Source organism: Cherax quadricarinatus, chromosome 19 (assembly GCF_038502225.1).
Source record: "Cherax quadricarinatus isolate ZL_2023a chromosome 19, ASM3850222v1, whole genome shotgun sequence".
In the NCBI taxonomy this organism is placed as follows: domain Eukaryota; kingdom Metazoa; phylum Arthropoda; class Malacostraca; order Decapoda; family Parastacidae; genus Cherax; species Cherax quadricarinatus.
In genome coordinates this window covers 26408180-26424802 of record NC_091310.1, presented here as the reverse complement: position 1 = coordinate 26424802, position 16623 = coordinate 26408180, and the positions used below count along the sequence as shown (strand labels likewise).

Below are 16623 nucleotides of genomic sequence, written 5' to 3'. Positions count from 1 at the left end.
CTGATGATACTGTGCTTATGGGAGATTCTAAAGAAAAGTTGCAAATGTTAGTGGATGATTTTGGGAGTGTGTGTAAAGGTAGAAAATTGAAAGTGAACATAGAAAAGAGTAAGGTGATGAAGGTATCAAACGATTTAGATAAAGAAAAATTGGATATCAAATTGGAGAGGAGGAGTATGGAAGAAGTGAATGTTTTCAGATATTTGGGAGTTGACATGTCACCGGATGGATGGATGAAGGATGAGGTTAATCACAGAATTGATGAAGGAAAAAAGGTGAGTGGTGTATTGAGGTATATGTGAAGACAAAACACATTATCTATGGAGACAAGAAGGGAATGTATGAAAGTATAGTGGTACCAACATTCTTATATGGGTGTGAAGCTTGGGTTGTAAATGCTGCAGCGAGGAGGCGGTTGGAGGCAGTGGAGATGTCCTGTCTAAGGGCAATGTGTGGTGTAAATATTATGCAGAGAATTCGGTATGTGGAAATTATGAGAAGGTGTGGAGTTAATATAAGTATTAGTCAGAGGGCTGAAGAGGGGTTGTTGAGGTTGTTTGGTCATTTAGAGAGAATGAATCACAGTAGAATGACATGGAGTGCGTATAAATCTGTAGGGGAAGGAAGGCGGGGTAGGGGTCGTCCTCGAAAAGGTTGGTGGGAGGGGGTAAAGGAGGTTTTGTGGGCGAGGGGCTTGGACTAACAGCAAGCATGCGTGAGTGTATTAGATAGGAGTGAATGGAGACGAATGGTATTTGGGACCTGACGAGCTGTTCGAGTGTGAGCAGGGTAATATTTGAAGGGATTCAGGGAAATTGGTTATTTTTATATAGCCGGACTTGAGTACTGGAAATGGGAAGTACAGTGCCTGCACTTTAAAGGAGGGGTTCAGGATATTGGCAGTTTGGAGGGATATGTTGTGTATCTTTATATGTATATGCTTCTAAACTGTTGTGTTCTGGGCACCTCTGTAAAAACAGTGATTATGTATGAGTGAGGTGAAAGTGTTGAATGATGAAAGTATTTTCGTTTTGGGGATTTTCTTTCTTTTTGGGTCACCCTGCCTCGGTGGGAGACGGCCAACTTGTTAATATATATATGTCGTGCCGAATATGTAAAACTGGTCAATTAGCAAGAACTCATTTAAAATTAAGTCCTTTCTGAAATTTTCTCTTATACGTTTAAAGATATATTTTTTCATTAATGGTAATATAAAAAAATTTAATTTTGCACCAAAAGAATCATAGAAAACTTACCTAACCTTATTATAACAAGAGCAATTTATTTTACCCTAACCCAACTAAATATATTTTAAATACGTTCACAGTAATTTAGCACTAAACAAACACAATCAAATATATTGTTTTCGATAGGTTCAGAATGATTTTGGCGAAATTATTGCATACACAAATTTTCACTTGACCTATAAGGCAAGATGAGCGTTGCTATTTAAGCCAAGATCGCAAGTTCTGCCTATGGTAGTCAGTAAATGTGGGGCTGATAGTGCTGCCCTGGGAGACAGTAATGGTGAAGCTGGAGGTGCTATCCTGGGAGACAGTAATGGTGAAGCTGGAGGTGCTGTCCTGGGAGACAGTAATGGTGAAGCTGGAGGTGCTGTCCTGGGAGACAGTAATGGTGAAGCTGGAGATTTTGTCCAGGTAGTCGGGAATTATACGCAGGAAGGAATACATATAAATGACCTCATAGGGGACAGGAGCCGTAGTGGGGAAACAAGTGTAGTCAAAGATAAGATAAAACCAATATTGCAAACTAGAAATACCACAGGAAATAGCAAACAAGAGGACTCCACTAGCAATAGTGAGGATATATTACCAAAAAACAACTGGTGGGAGCTCCATTGTTGGTGCTAGGGAGGATAGGAATAAGACAGGGAAACATGCACCAACAGGGAATAGTCACAGAAACCCAAGGCAAACGGAAACCAAGCCTGTGCACATACTAATCACTTGGTATCTGCAGACATGGGAAATCTGGAAAAACAGACGGGACGTGCAACTATGACCACCCTAGAAAATGCCATGCCCATATGACAACAGGAAAATGCAAACTCCCTTCCTGTAAGCTTTTTCACCCTGAACTGTGTACCTCTTCAGTACAGGAAAGACTGTGCTATAACTTAAATTGCCAGGCACACCATCTAAAGGGGACAAAAAGCTACAAAACATCCAGGCCATGGGAAAACCTGGGTAGCCACAGCCACTCAAGAGGGAGAGGTTTTTTAGTGCCAGGAAGGAAAAAAAAATGGCAGGAAATGGCAGAAATTGTACACCAAATCCAGTCATTCCTGGAGTGGAACCACAGTCGATGGCATCCACTCCAAACCAACAGATACAGATACTAATGCCAGAGAAAAAATCCCCCCCCCCAGTACCAACAATACCACCAGTCCGATGACATTCTAAAGCCAGCAACAAACAACAAAATACCTTTCATCCGTGGACTGCTTGCAGAGGCAAAGGCAATGTTCGCGGCTTTCACTGAGACCCACATAAAGGATCACTTGGACAACGAAATATGGATCCCAGGTTACAACCTATACAGATGTGACAGAGTGAACAGGCAAAAGGGGGGGGGGGGTTGGCCTGTACATTGCAGAGTCACTTGTTTGCACAGAACTGCTAAATGCCTCAAATGATGTAGTGGAAGTTTTAGCAGTAAAGGTCGAGAACCAAAACCTAGTCATTGTGGTAGTCTACAAGCCTCCGGATGCAACATCCCAGCAATTCCAGGAACAGCTGTTAAAAATTGACCACTGTCTGGAAAATCTTCCAGTTCCTGCACCCAACATCTTGCTCCTGGGGGATTTCAACTTAAGGCACCTAAAATGGAGGAATATAGCAAATAATATTGTTGCAGTAATAACACCAGGAGGCAGCTCTGATGAAAACTCACACTCACACGAGCTTTTAAATCTCTGCACAAAATTCAATTTAAACCAGCAAATAATAGAGCCTACTAGACTGGAGAATACACTAGACCTCATCTTCACTAACAATGATGATCTGATAAGAAATGTCACCATATCAAAAACAATATACTCAGATCACAACATAATTGAGGTTCAGACATGTATGCGTGGAGCCCCAGACCGACATAATGAGACTAGTCATGAGGGAGCATTCACCAAATTCAACTTCAATAACAAAAACATAAAGTGGGACCAAGTAAACCAAGTCCTAACCGATATAAGCTGGGAAGATATACTAAGCAACACAGACCCCAAAGTATGCCTAGAACAGATTAACTGGGTGGCACTCGATGTATGCACAAGGCTTATTCCTCTAAGAAAAAGGAGGAGTAGATGTAAAACAGAAAGAGACAGGCGCTCCCTTTACAGGCGACGGAAAAGAATAACAGAGCGGCTAAAAGAGGTCAATATATCTGAAATGCGTAGGGAGACACTGGTCAGAGAAATAGCAAGCATCGAACTCAAGCTAAAGGAATCTTATAGGAGTCAGGAATCGCGGGAAGAACTAAAAGCCATAAATGAAATCGAAAGAAACCCAAAGTATTTCTTCTCCTATGCCAAATCAAAGACGAGAACAACATCCAGTATTGGGCCCCTACTTAAACAAGATGGGTCCTACACAGATGACAGCAAGGAAATGAGTGAGCTACTCAAGTCCCAATATGACTCAGTTTTTAGCAAGCCGCTAACCAGACTGAGAGTCAAAGATCAAAATTAATTTTTTATGAGAGAGCCACAAAATTTGGTTAACACAAGCCTATCCAATGTTATCCTGACGCCAAATGACTTCGAACAGGCGATAAATGACATGCCCATGCACTCTGCCCCAGGGCCAGACTCATGGAACTCCGTGTTCATCAAGAACTGCAAGAAGCCCCAATCACGAGCCTTTTCCATCCCATGGAGAGGGAGCATGGACACGGGGGTCGTCCCACAGTTACTAAAAACAACAGACATAGCCCCACTCCACAAAGGGGACAGTAAAGCAACAGCAAAGAACTACAGACCGATAGCACTAACATACCATATCATAAAAATCTTTGAAAGGGTCCTAAGAAGCAAGATCACCACCCATCTAGAAACCCATCAGTTACACAACCCAGGGCAACATGGGTTTAGAACAGGTCGCTCCTGTCTGTCTCAACTATTGGATCACTACGACAAGGTCCTAAATGCACTAGAAGATAAAAAGAATGCAGATGTAATATATACAGACTTTGCAAAAGCCTTCGACAAGTGTGACCTGGAGTTTACCTGGAGGGAGTTCCTTGGGTCAACGCCCCCGCGGCCCGGTCTGTGACCAGGCCTCCTGGTGGATCAGAGCCTGATCAACCAGGCTGTTGCTGCTGGCTGCACGCAAACCAACGTACGAGCCACAGTCCGGCTGATCAGGAACTGACTTTAGGTGCTTGTCCAGTGCCAGCTTGAAGACTGCCAGGGGTCTGTTGGTAATCCCCCTTATGTGTGCTGGGAGGCAGTTGAACAGTCTCGGGCCCCTGACACTTATTGTATGGTCTCTTAACGTGCTAGTGACACCCCTGCTTTTCATTGGGGGGATGGTGCATCGTCTGCCAAGTCTTTTGCTTTCGTAGTGAGTGATTTTCGTGTGCAAGTTCGCTACTAGTCCCTCTAGGATTTTCCAGGTGTATATAATCATGTATCTCTCCCGCCTGCATTCCAGGGAATACAGGTTTAGGAACCTCAAGCGCTCCCAGTAATTGAGGTGTTTTATCTCCGTTATGCGCGCCGTGAAGGTTCTCTGTACATTTTCTAGGTCAGCAATTTCACCTGCCTTGAAAGGTGCTGTTAGTGTGCAGCAATATTCCAGCCTAGATAGAACAAGTGACCTGAAGAGTGTCATCATGGGCTTGGCCTCCCTAGTTTTGAAGGTTCTCATTATCCATCCTGTCATTTTTCTAGCAGATGCGATTGATACAATGTTATGGTCCTTGAAGGTGAGATCCTCCGACATGATCACTCCCAGGTCTTTGACGTTGGTGTTTCGCTCTATTTTGTGGCCAGAATTTGTTTTGTACTCTGATGAAGATTTAATTTCCTCGTGTTTACCATATCTGAGTAATTGAAATTTCTCAACGTTGAACTTCATATTGTTTTCTGCAGCCCACTGAAAGATTTGGTTGATGTCCGCCTGGAGCCTTGCAGTGTCTGCAATGGAAGACACTGTCATGCAGATTCGGGTGTCATCTGCAAAGGAAGACACGGTGCTGTGGCTGACATCCTTGTCTATGTCAGATATGAGGATGAGGAACAAGATGGGAGCGAGTACTGTTAGTGAGGAAATTATAGATCCATCGACCGACTTTTCCTGTTATTCCTTTAGCACGCATTTTGTGCGCTATTACGCCATGGTCACACTTGCCAAAGGCTTTTGCAAAGTCTGTATATATTACATCTGCATTCTTTTTGTCTTCTAGTGCATTTAGGACCTTGTCGTAGTGATCCAATAGTTGAGACAGACAGGAGCGACCTGTTCTAAACCCATGTTGCCCTGGGTTGTGTAACTGATGGGTTTCTAGATGGGTGGTGATCTTGCTTCTTAGGACCCTTTCAAAGATTTTTATGATATGGGATGTTAGTGCTATCGGTCTGTAGTTCTTTGCTGTTGCTTTACTGCCCTCTTTGTGGAGTGGGGCTATGTCTGTTGTTTTTAGTAACTGTGGGACGACCCCCGTGTCCATGCTCCCTCTCCATAGGATGGAAAAGGCTCGTGATAGGGGCTTCTTGCAGTTCTTGATGAACACGGAGTTCCATGAGTCTGGCCCTGGGGCAGAGTGCATGGGCATGTCATTTATCGCCTGTTCGAAGTCATTTGGCGTCAGGATAACATCGGATAGGCTTGTGTTAACCAAATTCTGTGGCTCTCTCATAAAAAAATTCATTTTGATCTTCGACTCTCAGTCTGGTTAGCGGCTTGCTAAAAACTGAGTCATATTGCGACTTGAGTAGCTCACTCATTTCCTTGCTGTCATCTGTGTAGGACCCATCTTGCTTAAGTATGGGCCCAATACTGGACGTTGTTCTCGACTTTGATTTGGCATAGGAGAAGAAATACTTTGGGTTTCTTTCGATTTCATTTATGGCTTTTAGTTCTTCCCGCGATTCCTGACTCCCATAAGATTCCTTTAGCTTAAGTTCGATGCTTGCTATTTCTCTGACCAGTGTCTCCCTACGCATTTCAGATATATTGACCTCTTTTAGCCGCTCTGTTATTCTTTTCCGTCGCCTGTAAAGGGAGCGCCTGTCTCTTTCTATTTTACATCTACTCCTCCTTTTTCTTAGAGGAATAAGCCTTGTGCATACATCGAGTGCCACCAAGTTAATCTGTTCTAGGCATAAGTTGGGGTCTGTGTTGCTTAGTATATCTTCCCAGCTAATATCGGTTAGGACTTGGTTTACTTGGTCCCACTTTATGTTTTTGTTATTGAAGTTGAATTTGGTGAATGCTCCCTCGTGACTAATCTCATTATGTCGGTCTGGGGCTCTGCGCATACATGTCTGAATCTCAATTATGTTGTGATCTGAGTATATTGTTTTTGATATGGTGACATTTCTTATCAGATCATCATTGTTAGTGAAGATGAGGTCTCGTGTTATTCTCCAGTCTAGTAGGCTCTATTATTTGCTGGTTTAAATTGAATTTTGTGCAGAGATTTAAAAGCTCGTGTGAGTGTGAGTTTTCATCAGAGCTGCCTCCTGGTGTTATTACTGCAACAATATTATTTGCTATATTCCTCCATTTAAGGTGCCTTAAGTTGAAATCCCCCAGAAGCAAGATGTTGGGTGCAGGAGCTGGAAGATTTTCCAGACAGTGGTCAATTTTTAACAGATGTTCCTGGAATTGCTGGGATGTTGCATCCGGAGGCTTGTAGACTACCACAATGACTAGGTTTTGGTTCTCGACCTTTACTGCTAAAACTTCCACTACATCATTTGAGGCATTAAGCAGTTCTGTGCAAACAAGTGACTCTGCAATGTACAGGCCAACCCCCCCCCCCCCACCCTTTTGCCTGTCCACTCTGTCACATCTGTATAGGTTGTAACCTGGGATCCATATTTCGTTGTCCAAGTGGTCCTTTATGTGGGTCTCAGTGAAAGCCTGTGGGGTTCCTAATTCAAAATCTTTAGTTACACTTCTATGTCCCTGGAACAACACAGACGACTTTCTGTTGGACAGGTAACCTTCAATCCAGCGGAGAAGCCATCCTCCAACCTTTTCTGCTGTACTATAAACTGTGACCTTCATCCTGTACCATAAACTGTGACCTTCTTGTTGTGCTATAATCTGTGATCTTCCTGCTGGACGACAAACTATGACCTTGTTGCACTAGAAAATGTGACATTCATGCTGTACTATATAATGTGACCTTCCTGTTGGACTATAAGCTGTGACTTTAAGCTGTACTGTAAACTGTGACCCTTCTGCTGGACTACAAACTATGACATTCCTCCTGGACTACAAATTATGACCATCGTGCTGAGCTATAAGCTGTGACTTTCATGCTGTACTATAAACTGTGACCTTCCTCTGGACTACAAACTATGACCTTCCTGCTGGACTACAAACTATGACCTTCCTGCTGGACTACAAACTGTGACCTTCCTCCTGGACTACAAACTATGACCTTCCTGCTGGACTACAAACTGTGACCTTCCTCCTGGACTACAAACTATGATCTTCTAAAAACAATTAGCGCTTCAACACTTACTTTTGTTTTGTTGCGTCCCGGAAACCTTTAGCGAAGGGATTACTGTCGATTTTTAATCTCGTAATCTGTGAGATGAAGATTTAGAGTTACAAATGCACAACAAAAAATAATAAACGTACATTAAGGTTATATTAAAAAAATCCCAGGAAAACATTATTGGGGTGAGTTAAATGTACCATTCTTGGAAATTTCCAATTTTCATTACTGAAGAGAAACCTAAACTTGTGAAAAAAAAAGAAAAAAAAAACATTAACACGGTTATAAGATAATTTTTTCATTTGTCTTTTTTTCACACACTGGCTGTCTCCCACCTAGGTAGGTGAACCGAAAATACACAACTGTGTCTTTTTAAACCACTTGTCGGTATCAGTGACAAAAAAGATTTACTCCAGAACTGTTCAACTGCCTCCCAGCATACATAAGAGAATTACCAATGGACCCTTGGTTGTCTTCAAGAGGAGCTGGACAGGAACCTAAAATCAGTACCTGACCAGCCGGGCTGTAGTTCGTACTTCGGTTTGCGTGCGGCCAGCAGTAACAGCCTGGCTGATCAGGCTCTGATCCACCACGAGGCCTGGTCATGGACCGGGCCGCTGGGGCACTGACCCCCGGAACAAAGTCCAGGTTATGACTGACCTTGTTTACACAAGGGAGACAACACGTCAACTTCTACCCAGGACTGTGGAACATTATAGGTCTACCAAACAAGGCCAGGAAAGTTCTGTTTTCTTCCAACACAATCAAAATCATAAGCATAAAATAAATTGGACCAAAGTCAAAATAAATGTTAAAACAGAAGGTAACTACAAGACAAAAACAATGGAAGCTGTCCCATCTTAAACAAAACCTAATTCCAAACCTTTGAAGACAAATGGATTTTTGATGCGATTTTAAGATTCGCCATGAAAAGATTAGACACCTGGAGTTTACCTGGAGAGGGTATCGGGGGTCAGCGCCCCCGCGGCCCGGTCTGAGACCAGGCCTCATGGTGGATCAGGGTCTGATCAACCAGGCTGTTACTGCTGGCCGCACGCAAGCTGACGTACGAACCACAGCCCGGTTGGTCAGGTACTGACTTTAGGTGCCTGTCCAGTGCCTTCTTGAAGACAGCCAGGAGTCTATTGGTAATCCCCCTTATGTATGCTGGGAGGCAACTGAATGGTCTTGGGCCCTGGACACTTATTGTGTTGTCTCAGTGTACTCGTGGCGCCCCTGCTTTTCATCGGGGGAATATTGCATCTCCTGCCGAGTCTTTTGCTTTCATATGGAGTGATTTTCGTGTGCAGGTTTGGTACCAATCCCTCCAGGACCTTCCAAGTGTATATTATCATGTATCTCTCTCGCCTGCGCTCGAGGGAATACAGATCAAGGACCTTCAATCGTTCCCAGTAGTTTAGGTGCCTTATCGCACTTATGTGTGCCGTGAAAGTTCTTTGTACACTCTCCAGGTCTACAATGTCGCCAGCCTTGAAGGGGGCCGTTAGTGTACAGCAGTATTCCAGCCTAGAGAGCACAAGTGATTTAGGCTTGGCGTCCCTAGTTTTGAAGGTTCTCATTATCCATCCCAGATATCAGATTCTCACGGCCTGACCACACACCGGTAACTCCCAGCTTGTATGTACATTTCACATCACCGGACAATGTATGCAAGCTACTCTACCTAGTGTCCAGTTACTCTGTTCATAAGTTCAGTGGTCCCCCTCAACATACACTATATACACAAAGACTGCTGAAGATCTTAGAGATCGAAATACTGGGAAGGAGTTAAAGACAGGATCTGCTACCTAAGTACAGGACTACTATAGATTTAATTAGGTCCAAGGGAGAGATCCCGATCATACAAGCATGTAGAATTTTGCACAGAAGGGGAGTAAGCCATGAATTGATGTCAAGGGCAACTGGTGTTGGCTAGACTAAGTACTGCACAGACCTTGCACTCTCATCCACTGACAACTGGGATAATTTCTATGCATTCTGAAGGAGAGGCGGGGATATTTGCCATTTTTAATATATATATATATATATATATATATATATATATATATATATATATATATATATATATATATATATATATATATATATATATATATATATATAGAACTGCTTAATGCCTCAAATGATGTAGTGGAAGTTTTAGCAGTAAAGATCGAGAACCAAAACCTAGTCATTGTGGTAGTCTACAAGCCTCCGGATGCAACATCCCAGCAATTCCAGGAACAGCTGTTAAAAATTGACCACTGTCTGGAAAATCTTCCAGCTCCTGCACTCAACATCTTGCTCCTCTGGGATTTCAACTTAAGGCACCTAAAATGGAGGAATATAGCAAATAATATTGTTGCAGTAATAACACCAGGAGGCAGCTCTGATGAAAACTCACACTCACACGAGCTTTTAAATCTCTGCACAAAATTCAATTTAAACCAGCAAATAATAGAGCCTACTAGACTGGAGAATACACTAGACCTCATCTTCACTAACAATGATGATCTGATAAGAAATGTCACCATATCAAAAACAATATACTCAGATCACAACATAATTGAGGTTCAGACATGTATGCGCAGAGCCCCAGACCGACATAATGAGATTAGTCACGAGAGAGCATTCTCCAAATTCAACTTCAATAACAAAAACATAAAGTGGGACCAAGTAAACCAAGTCCGAACCGATATAAGCTGGGAAGATGTACTAAGCAACACAGACCCCAACTTATGCCTAGAACAGATTAACTTGGTGGCACTCGATGTATGCACAAAGCTTATTCCTCTAAGAAAAAGGAGGAGTAGATGTAAAATAGAAAGAGACAGGCGCTCCCTTTACAGGCGACGGAAAAGAATAACAAAGCGGCTAAAAGAGGTCAATATATCTGAAATGCGTAGGAAGACACTGGTCAGAGAAATAGCAAGCATCGAACTTAAGCTAAAGGAATCTTATGGGAGTCAGGAATCGCGGGAAGAACTAAAAGCCATAAATGAAATCGAAAGAAACCCAAAGTATTTCTTCTCCTATGCAAAATCAAAGATGGGTCCTACACAGATGACAGCAAGGAAATGAGTGAGCTACTCAAGTCCCAATATGACTCAGTTTTTAGCAAGCCGCTAACCAGACTGAGAGTCGAAGATCAAAATTAATTTTTTTATGAGAGAGCCACAGAATTTGGTTAACACAAGCCTATCCGATGTTATCCTGACGCCAAATGACTTCGAACAGGCGATAAATGACATGCCCATGCACTCTGCCCCAGGGCCAGACTCATGGAACTCCGTGTTCATCAAGAACTGCAAGAAGCCCCTATCACGAGCCTTTTCCATCCTATGGAGAGGGAGCATGGACACGGGGGTCGTCCCATAGTTACTAAAAGCAACAGACATAGCCCCACTCCACAAAGGGGGCAGTAAAGCAACAGCAAAGAACTACAGACCGATAGCACTAACATCCCATATCATAAAAATCTTTGAAAGGGTCCTAAGAAGCAAGATCACCACCCATCTAGAAACCCATCAGTTACACAACCCAGGGCAACATGGGTTTAGAACAGGTCGCTCCTGTCTGTCTCAACTATTGGATCACTACGACAAGGTTCTAGATGCACTAGAAGACAAAAAGAATGCAGATGTAATATATACAGACTTTGCAAAAGCCTTTGGCAAGTGTGACCATGGCGTAATAGCGCACAAAATGCGTGCTAAAGGAATAACAGGAAAAGTCAGTCGATGGATCTATAATTTCCTCACTAACAGAACACAGAGAGTAGTCGTCAACAGAGTAAAGTCCGAGGCAGCTACGGTGAAAAACTCTGTTCCACAAGGCACAGTACTCGCTCCCATCGTGTTCCTCATCCTCATATCTGACATAGACAAGGATGTCAGCCACAGCACCGTGTCTTCCTTTGCAGATGACACCCGATTCTGCATGACACTGCAAGGCTCCAGGCGGACATCAACTAAATCTTTCAGTGGGCTGCAGAAAACAATATGAAGTTCAACGATGAGAAATTTCAATTACTCAGATATGGTAAACACGAGGAAATTAAATCTTCATCAGAGTACAAAACAAATTCTGGCCACAAAATAGAGCGAAACACCAACGTCAAAGACCTGGGAGTGATCATGTCGGAGGATCTCACCTACAAGGACCATAACATTGTATCAATCGCATCTGCTAGAAAAATGACAGGATGGATAATGAGAACCTTCAAAACTAGGGAGGCCAAGCCCATGATGACACTCTTCAGGTCACTTGTTCTATCTAGGCTGGAATATTGCTGCACACTAAGAGCACCTTTCAAGGTAGGTGAAATTGCTGACCTAGAAAATGTACAGAGAACCTTCACGGCGCGCATAACGAAGATAAAACACCTCAATTACTGGGAGCACTTGAGGTTCCTAAACCTGTATTCCCTGGAATGCAGGCGGGGGAGATATATGATTATATACATCTAGAAAATCCTAGAGGAACTAGTACCGAACTTGCACACGAAAATCACTCACTACGAAAGCAAAAGACTTGGCAGACGATGCAACATCCCCCCAATGAAAAGCAGGGGTGTCACTAGCACGTTAAGAGACCATACAATAAGTGTTAGGGGCCTGAGACTGTTCAACTGCCTCCCAGCATACATAAGGGGGATTACCAACAGACCCCTGGCAGTCTTCAAGCTGGCACTGGACAAGCACCAAAAGTCGGTTCCTGAACAGCCGGTCTGTGGCTCGTATGTTGGTTTGCGTGCAGCCAGCAGCAACAGCCTGGTTGATCAGGCTCTGATCCACCAGGCGGCCTGGTCACAGACCGGGCCGCGGGGGCGTTGACCCCCGGAACTCACTCCAGGTAAACTCCAGGTAATATATATCTATATATATATATATATATATATATATATATATATATATATATATATATATATATATATATATATATATATATATATATGTCGTGCCGAATAGGCAGAACTTGCGATCTTGGCTTAAATAGCAACGCTCATCTTGCCATATAGGACAAGTGAAAATTTGTGTATGCAATAATTTAGCCATAATCATTCTGAACCTAACGAAAAAAATGTATTTCACTGTGTTTGTTTAGTATTAAATTATTGTAAAGAAATCTAAAATATATTTTGTTGGGTTAGGCTAAAATAAATTGTTCTTGTTATAATAAGGTTAGTTAAGTTTTATAAGTTCCTTTTGGTGCAAAATTAAAAATTTTTACATCAACATTATTGAAAAAAATATATCTTTAAACGTATAAGAGAAAATTTTAGAAAGGACTTAATTTTAAATGAGTTCTTGCTACTTGACCAGTTTTACATATTCGGCACGACATATATATATATATATATATATATGTATATATATATATATATATATATATGTGTGTATATATATATATATATATGTATATATATATATATATATATATATATATATATATATATATATATAGGTAGTAGGTTGGTAGACAGCAACCACCCAGGGAAGTACTACTGTCCTGCCAGATGACTGTGAAACAGAAACCTGTAACTGTTTTGCATGATGGTAGGATTGCTGGTGTCTTTTTCTGTCTCATAAACACGCTAGATAACAGGGATATCTTGCTACTCCAACTTACACTTTGGTCACACTTCACAGACACGCACATGCATATATATATACATACATCTAGGTTTTTCTCCTTTTTCTACATAGCTCTTGTTCTTCTTTATTTCTTCTATTGTCCATGGGGAAGTGGAAAAGAATCTTTCCTCCGTAAGCCATGCATGTCGTATGAGGCGACTAAAATGCCGGGAGCAATGGGCTAGTAACCCCTTCTCCTGTAGACATTTACTAAAAAAGAGAAGAAGAAAAACTTCATAAAACTGGGATGCTTGAATGTGCGTGGATGTAGTGCAGATGACAAGAAACAGATGATTGCTGATGTTATGAATGAAAAGAAGTTGGATGTCCTGGCCCTAAGCGAAACAAAGCTGAAGGGGGTAGGGGAGTTTCGGTGGGGGGAAATAAATGGGATTAAATCTGGAGTATCTGAGAGAGTTAGAGCAAAGGAAGGGGTAGCAGTAATGTTGAATGATCAGTTATGGAAGGAGAAAAGAAAATATGAATGTGTAAATGCAAGAATTATGTGGATTAAAGTAAAGGTTGGATGCGAGAAGTGGGCCATAATAAGCGTGTATGCACCTGGAGAAGAGAGGAATGCAGAGGAGAGAGAGAGATTTTGGGAGATGTTAAGTGAATGTATAGGAGCCTTTGAACCAAGTGAGAGAGTAATTGTGGTAGGGGACCTGAATGCTAAAGTAGGAGAAACTTTTAGAGAGGGTGTGGTAGGTAAGTTTGGGGTGCCAGGTGTAAATGATAATGGGAGCCCTTTGATTGAACTTTGTATAGAAAGGGGTTTAGTTATAGGTAATACATATTTTAAGAAAAAGAGGATAAATGAGTATACAAGATATGATGTAGGGCGAAATGACAGTAGTTTGTTGGATTATGTGTTTGTAGATAAAAGACTGTTGAGTAGACTTCAGGATGTACATGTTTATAGAGGGGCCACAGTTATATCAGATCACTTTCTAGTTGTAGCTACACTGAGAGTAAAAGGTAGATGGGATGCAAGGAGAATAGAAGCATCAGGGAAGAGAGAGGTGAAGGTTTATAAACTAAAAGAGGAGGCAGTTAGGGAAAGATATAAACAGCTATTGGAGGAAAGATGGGCTAATGAGAGCATAGGCAATGGGGTCGAAGAGGTATGGGGTAGGTTTAAAAATGTAGTGTTAGAGTGTTCAGCAGAAGTTTGTGGTTACAGGAAAGTGGGTGCGGGAGGGAAGAGGAGCGATTGGTGGAATGATGATGTAAAGAGAGTAGTAAGGGAGAAAAAGTTAGCATATGAGAAGTTTTTACAAAGTAGAAGTGATGCAAGGAGGGAAGAGTATATGGAGAAAAAGAGAGAGGTTAAGAGAGTGGTGAAGCAATGTAAAAAGAGAGCAAATGAGAGAGTGGGTGAGATGTTATCATCAAATTTTGTTGAAAATAAGAAAAAGTTTTGGAGTGAGATTAACAAGTTAAGGAAGCCTAGAGAACAAATGGATTTGTCAGTTAAAAATAGGAGAGGAGAGTTATTAAATGGAGGGAATATTTTGAGGAATTGTTAAATGTTGATGAAGATAGGGAAGCTGTGATTTCGTGTATAGGGCAAGGAGGAATAACATCTTGTAGGAGTGAGGAAGAGCCAGTTGTGAGTGTGGGGGAAGTTCGTGAGGCAGTAGGTAAAATGAAAGGGGGTAAGGCAGCCGGGATTGATGGGATAAAGATAGAAATGTTAAAAGCAGGTGGGGATATAGTTTTGGAGTGGTTGGTGCAATTATTTAATAAATGTATGGAAGAGGGTAAGGTACCTAGGGATTGGCAGAGAGCATGCATAGTTCCTTTGTATAAAGGCAAAGGGGACAAAAGAGAGTGCAAAAATTATAGGGGGATAAGTCTGTTGAGTATACCTGGCAAAGTGTATGGTAGAGTTATTATTGAAAGAATTAAAAGTAAGACTGAGAATAGGATAGCAGATGAACAAGGAGGCTTTAGGAAAGGTAGGGGGTGTGTGGACCAGGTGTTTACAGTGAAACATATAAGTGAACAGTATTTAGATAAGGCTAAAGAGGTCTTTGTGGCATTTATGGATTTGGAAAAGGCGTATGACAGGGTGGATAGGGGGGCAATGTGGCAGATGTTGCAGGTGTATGGTGTAGGAGGTAGGTTACTGAAAGCAGTGAAGAGTTTTTACGAGGATAGTGAGGCTCAAGTTAGAGTACATAGGAAAGAAGGAAATTATTTCCCAGTAAAAGTAGGCCTTAGACAAGGATGTGTGATGTCACCGTGGTTGTTTAATATATTTATAGATGGGGTTGTAAGAGAAGTAAATGCGAGGGTCTTGACAAGAGGCGTGGAGTTAAAAGATAAAGAATCACACATAAAGTGGGAGTTGTCACAGTTGCTCTTTGCTGATGACATTGTGCTCTTGGGGGATTCTGAAGAGAAGTTGCAGAGATTGGTGGATGAATTTGGTAGAGTGTGCAAAAGAAGAAAATTAAAAGTGAATACAGGAAAGAGTAAGGTTATGAGGATAACAAAAATATTAGGTGATGAAAGATTGGATATCAGATTGGAGGGAGAGAGTATGGAGGAGGTGAATGTATTCAGATATTTGGGAGTGGACGTGTCAGCGGATGGGTCTATGAAGGATGAGGTGAATCATAGAATTGATGAGGGGAAAAGGGTGAGTGGTGCACTTAGGAGTCTGTGGAGACAAAGAACTTTGTCCTTGGAGGCAAAGAGGGGAATGTATGAGAGTATAGTTTTACCAACACTCTTATATGGGTGTGAAGCATGGGTGATGAATGTTGCAGCGAGGAGAAGGCTGGAGGCAGTAGAGATGTCATGTCTGAGGGCAATGTGTGGTGTGAATATAATGCAGAGAATTCATAGTTTGGAAGTTAGGAGGAGGTGCGGGATTACCAAAACTGTTGTCCAGAGGGCTGAGGAATGGTTGTTGAGGTGGTTCGGACATGTAGAGAGAATGGAGCAAAACAGAATGACTTCAAGAGTGTATCAGTCTGTAGTGGAAGGAAGGCGGGGTAGGGGTCGGCCTAGGAAAGGTTGGAGGGAGGGGGTAAAGGAGGTTTTGTGTGAGAGGGGCTTGGACTTCCAGCAGGCGTGCGTGAGGGTGTTTGATAGGAGTGAATGGAGAGGAATGGTTTTTAATACTTGACGTGCTGTTGGAGTGTGAGCAAAGTAACATTTATGAAGGGGTTCAGGGAAACCGGCAGGCCGGACTTGAGTCCTGGAGATGGGAAGTACAGTGCCTGCACTCTGAAGGAGGGGTGTTAATGTTGCAGTTTAAAAACTGTAGTGTAAAGCACCCTTC

At 42.2% G+C, this 16623-nt stretch overlaps 1 protein-coding gene across 5 annotated transcripts in view; it reads right to left on the bottom strand.

Annotated features, from left to right (window-relative positions):
• The window catches only part of LOC128688285 (T-box transcription factor TBX20), a 108012-nt gene that overhangs the window by 8895 nt on the left and 82494 nt on the right, over positions 1–16623 (bottom strand). For all 5 annotated transcript variants that reach the window (XM_070086567.1, XM_070086568.1, XM_070086570.1 and 2 more), the window contains exon 8: positions 7717–7781. In XM_070086567.1, coding sequence (XP_069942668.1) covers positions 7717–7781 — 65 coding nt within the window. The remainder of the gene's footprint in view (positions 1–7716; positions 7782–16623) is intronic.